The 5,129-nt window shown below is 40.2% G+C and overlaps 1 protein-coding gene across 2 annotated transcripts in view; it reads left to right on the plus strand.

The window, feature by feature from the left end:
* The window catches only part of shisa7b (shisa family member 7), a gene marked incomplete at its 3' end in the record, with an annotated part of 45,662 nt that overhangs the window by 23,639 nt on the left and 16,894 nt on the right, over window positions 1-5,129 (plus strand). For both annotated transcript variants that reach the window (XM_014024847.1, XM_014024848.1), the window contains 1 exon segment: window positions 1,757-4,663. In XM_014024847.1, coding sequence (XP_013880301.1) covers window positions 4,245-4,663 — 419 coding nt within the window.

Below are 5,129 nucleotides of genomic sequence, written 5' to 3' on the forward strand. Positions count from 1 at the left end.
AAATTATCTTTTTTAAATAGTTGGTGCATTTTAAGTCAGTTTATATATTTCTGCTTTTATTTTTAACTATGTCACTTTTGGTCCTCCATACAGACAGCCAAAGATCTTAAATAAAAGGAAAGAAATTTGTATTTTGGCTGTAATTGTCAATTGATAACATTCATAACCATGGTGCAAATAAATATAACGTAATTATCAGTGTGCCTTTTCCATTTTTATTTTAAAGTAATTGATAAAAGAAGTAAAACGCATTTCCTAAAGAAAAAACGTTTTACTCCATCTGACATATGTCTGCAAACTGACTCATTTCATACAGTTTATATTAATTGAAACAATACACACAAATAGGAGGTTGAGAGCAGTGTTATTCTGGGACCCTCCTCCCAGTGCTGCAGTCCCCATTCTGTAAACAGAACACACAGACACACACACAGACACACACAAAAAAACACACATCTGTGATCCATTTCTTCCTCTGTCCTTCTGTCACATGAGTCCATATGGCATTTGTCATGTCCCTCTGCTCTGTCTTCATCACAGTCAGATCCCGGCTGCTTCACTCAGCTCCTGGTTTCTGCGTGTTGCAGGAAGTATAAGAACAGTTGTTGTWCGCAGCTTTGTTCTTATATTTCAAAATATTACCCACAGCCTCCCAAACTGGATCACGGTAAAACAGTAAAAAATTTCCTGCTGAAATTTCACTTTATCTAAACTCATTTTAGTCTTTTATTTGTTTTAACATAAAATATCAAAATCCTTTTTTAGAGAGCATCTGTTGGAATGTGGGACAGAATATCAGACTTAAATGTCACAGACAAGCCGTAGTGAATAAAATTATGACTAAAATAATCAAATTCCTGTGGATTATAGCTGTAAAAACATAAACATTGCCATCTGATGCTTGAACAAATGTCTTAAATTAATCATTACTGTTTGGTACTGAGCAGCAGACATACTTACCTCTGAGGAAAATGCTTGTTGCAAGCTGCCAAAAGTGTTCCCTTATGTGTTTGTAGGGGGTAGTGGAGGGATTCACAAGCATGGATAGAGGTCAACTGATTTTATCAATAYTGTGTTGAAATTTGATGTGGTAGAACAGCTAAATCATCCACAGTACAAAGGCGGAGCTAAGCTTTTTTGCAGGAAAGGCCAAGGTGTTTTTGGGGGGCCACATACAAATTAAAAAAAAACTGTCGACTTTTTAAAAAATATTTTGAGCTGAAACTTTGTGTCATTATAGCTAATAATGGTCCAAAAAACAAACAAACTTATTATTCAACCACTTTTAGACATGCAAAGCCAAAGGTTTCTGTAGAAGTAGCCGAAAACAATCTTTATCAAATGAAAAATTCAAGGTGGCCACCACAGCTAACGTTAAAATCAGCCTTTTAAGACTTTAGATTCAGTTTGTTGTAGAGTAGCTGAAAAAGATCCTGAMTTTCTATGCTAATACCAAATTAAGCTAACCACTAATGCTAATTTAACAAAGGGCTGTAATTCAACCATTTTTAAACACACATAYCTTAAAATGTAAATAGTACAGTAGTATCAGAGAACAAGCTTTTACAAAATCTAAACGAAAATACTAAATCAAAGTTTCCCACTCTTTAGTCTATTAGATTGTGGCCAATCAGCTTCCAGCCACTTCCCTGGCTCCGCCTCTGAATACATAAACAAATGTTCTTTTTTAATTTGAATAAACTTTGTCACTCAGTGTTCTTACAAGCACAATGTGTGTTGTGTTTTTCTGTTGCAGTGTGAAAACTGGTGTGCACGTGAACCTGCGAGAGACTGGAGGGACTAGTCTGATCCGGACTCCATCATCTGCAAGTTTTTCTGAAAAAAAAAAAATTCCCAACTTCCTTGCTGCCAACGCCAAGGCTCCTGCAAAAATAATCCCACTCTTTTTTTTTCATGGAAGGGATTAAGGCTTTAGTTCTCTTCCCTTGTTTTCTACCTTTTTGTTCCAAGCACGACCAAAACCAGATGCCAAACTGACTGTGTCAAGAGGAGAAGCAAAAAAAAGTCTTTAATGGAACTACTGATCACAAAATAATCAGTTATTCTCATTTAACCCATAAATACATCAAACATCTCATCAAATTTAAAYCCCTTACTTGCTGTAAAAATGTAATATTTGTTCAGTGTTTGCTGCTCTCCATGCTTACAGTGCGACTCCCTTCTCATGAGACCGTAATCAGTGCATTATTGGTTCAAAGTGCTTTATAAACAGATCGCCCAGTCGCCGGCTTGCTTGTAGTTCTGAGTGACAGCCGAAGCGTGTGCTACGCAGCGATAGCTTCAACGGGACGCCGTTKTGACTGACGGGTACCACGAGCCACGTCTAGCCAGACAAATCCAGGCACCAGAGCTGCCACCGCCGCTGCTTCTGCTGGCTGCTGCTATCTCAAAAGGCTTAAACCGTTCCTCTCAATCTGCGCTGTGAAACACTGTCGACACTTTTGCCTATCTCCTTCTTCCAGTGGTTTGTATTAGCGACGCCTCTCATYGTTGTCGTCTCGTTTTTCTTCCGTCCGTGGCGCTCGGTTCATGCYGCACCGAACGACGTGAACACGCCCCCCTTTTCCCCGGCTCCCGGTAACCTCCCCGACCTCAACGGCGTTCTTCCTTGTTTTCAACGAGAAACCATGCAATTTAAAACCTTTCACTGTAGTCRCATTTTTCTTTGAAAGGATTTTGTAAAAATGAACACAACCTAAAGCCATACCGAACACCAGCCATACATCTAACGTCTCACAATCTATAAATTTGTTTGGTTTTGTTGTCCAGAGGGGATTTTTCTATCACATTGGTGCACATACACATTCAGGGAATCAACGAGAGAACTGCTAGTGAAGACCCCCCCACCTCCCAAAACAAATTTCAAATGTTTGTATAAAAGAACAGCTTTGTATGTTCTGAATTTTTCTACCTGCATTTTTCTAAATCCAGCCTCCGCAGTGAATCTGTGATCACAAGGCCCCGCTGCGTCGAGTAGCGCCCGTGTCCAGTTCCACGTCTTCGTCTCGTGCTCCTCTTCGGTGACGGATGAATCCAGACAYTTTCATGTCTCTTCTGTGGGCAAAGCCTCGCTGCCCTGCTAGAACCGGGCCCAAGCCCTCCTTCGTTCTCTTCTGTTGGGCCAAGCTAAACTCAGAGCAGAGACACTCGCGCGAGGGGATCGAACGCACATAGATCCACTTTATTTGTTTATCTTCTTTTAAGTTGCCACCAGCTCTTTATTGTTCACACTCTTGTGAAAGCCTTTACRTGCTCAAATATTAAACGAGCTGTTATCTAATTTGATGCTGCTTAAAACTGTTACACACAAATTAGAAAATTAAAGCAAAATGAGAAGCGTATTACCTTTACTAATTCTCTTTTTGTAAATTCCTTAAAAGTTAATTTATCTGGAAAAAATGTAAAACAAATTTGTGTCTAAATTGAGCCAAATTTAACTTTCTCCTCAACTTAACCTACAAACAAAGCTGAAAAATTTGAAGCTGCCATCACGGTTATTTACAGAGGCAAACACACAGTGTGTGATTTTATTTGACACATAATCCATACAGGTCAACAGAAGTGCCAAACTCCAAGAAAAATAGATGTAGTAGAGCAAGTTAAAGTTTACATACAGCACTCGATGTTTACAAACCACAGTTTTCATTCAGTTTTATTTTTCAGTTCATTTCAAACTATGTGCCAACTCCCAGAACAAAGTTTCTGTGAAGATATAAGTCTTTCCTGTTGGACATTCTGTTAAGAGTTTACACTTTTCTCAAACTTCTTTTGTTTACAGAAAAACCTTATAAATACTGCCGATTTAAAAACCTTTAAAGGGGGAAAAGGACGCCCCTTTGTCGACTGACAGACCAAAATTAAACATCTAAAACCTGGTGCCATACAACGGATCCATCTTGTTTCTGTTTCGTTGGGATTTCATTTAGACTGTCGTGAAGCATAGGGCCTAAAATTTGTGAAAGACCTCAATGTTTACACAAGCTGCTTTTGGGAGGGATTTGTACTCAAAGAAATGTTTACATTCAGATGGCGAGAAATGCCAAACACATATGTGGATGAGCTGCTGAAATCTGAGGGAAACTCATCCACCTGAACGACATGAAACGGGACTAATTCTTCACACTGACTTGAAAACTTTTCATTGTGGACAATTTTTTACATAATTCAAGAAGTTGCCATTTCGTCGGAGGACGCTGATCAATTTTTTTATAGCTTTTTTTAAAATGGCGGCCCAGAAACTTTGTCGCCAAACGATGAAACCCGTCGTTTCCGAGATGAGGTTTTGGCTTTGCACCGTCCTCATGCTTTTCTACTGCCTCCMTGTTTCCACGCTCACCGTCACGATGGAGCGACGAGCTGTCGATGGAGACCTCAGAAACTCTGCGGCTGCGGATAAAAAAAGCGCCACTCTGTTCCTCCTGACGGGCTACAAGCCTCCGGGCGCYGGCCGAGCCGCGGCGGCGCCAAAGGCGGCCGAGATGGAGGACGGGGACGATCCGCCAGCTGTGGCTGAGCTCCCCCCAAAGCCCCTCCCTCAGACCATGCTGTCGAGGAACATGACAGAAGTCGGACTGAAGCCCCCMTACAGCCCAGCCCAGGTGGCTCCACCCCCCAGACAGCTGGTTAATGTGGACATCTGCAGGTAAACCTTTGTTTAATGGTTATACATGACTTCACACTCACCAGTGGTGGGCAGCGCTAATTCAAAATTTAGTTGCTAACTTCTAAARCGCTAGTCAATTTATTTAGGTCYGCAAGTTCAAAAGCACTTACGCACAGTAAAACTTAGCRGAAGCTAAATATAAAGCACAATWTTAGCTCTGTTTACCAGAAAACATTCAGGTATGAGATAAGTCAGCAAAGATCATTTTCATTCACAGTTTGGCTCATGTCGTCGCAGTTTGGGGAGGTGATTTGTTGAAACAGACTTTTAAATCATGGTGTTAAAACGAAAAATTGTTCCGGATTGCTAGTTMTGCTGCTTTTTGGTCATTTTCTTATGTTTATGGTAGGGCTTCTGTAAGAAAGATCAAATTATCTATCTATCTATCTATCTATCTATCTATCTATCTATCTATCTATCTATCTATCTATCTATCTATCTATCT

Source organism: Austrofundulus limnaeus, unplaced genomic scaffold (genome assembly GCF_001266775.1).
Source record: "Austrofundulus limnaeus strain Quisiro unplaced genomic scaffold, Austrofundulus_limnaeus-1.0 Scaffold442, whole genome shotgun sequence".
Classification (NCBI taxonomy): domain Eukaryota; kingdom Metazoa; phylum Chordata; class Actinopteri; order Cyprinodontiformes; family Rivulidae; genus Austrofundulus; species Austrofundulus limnaeus.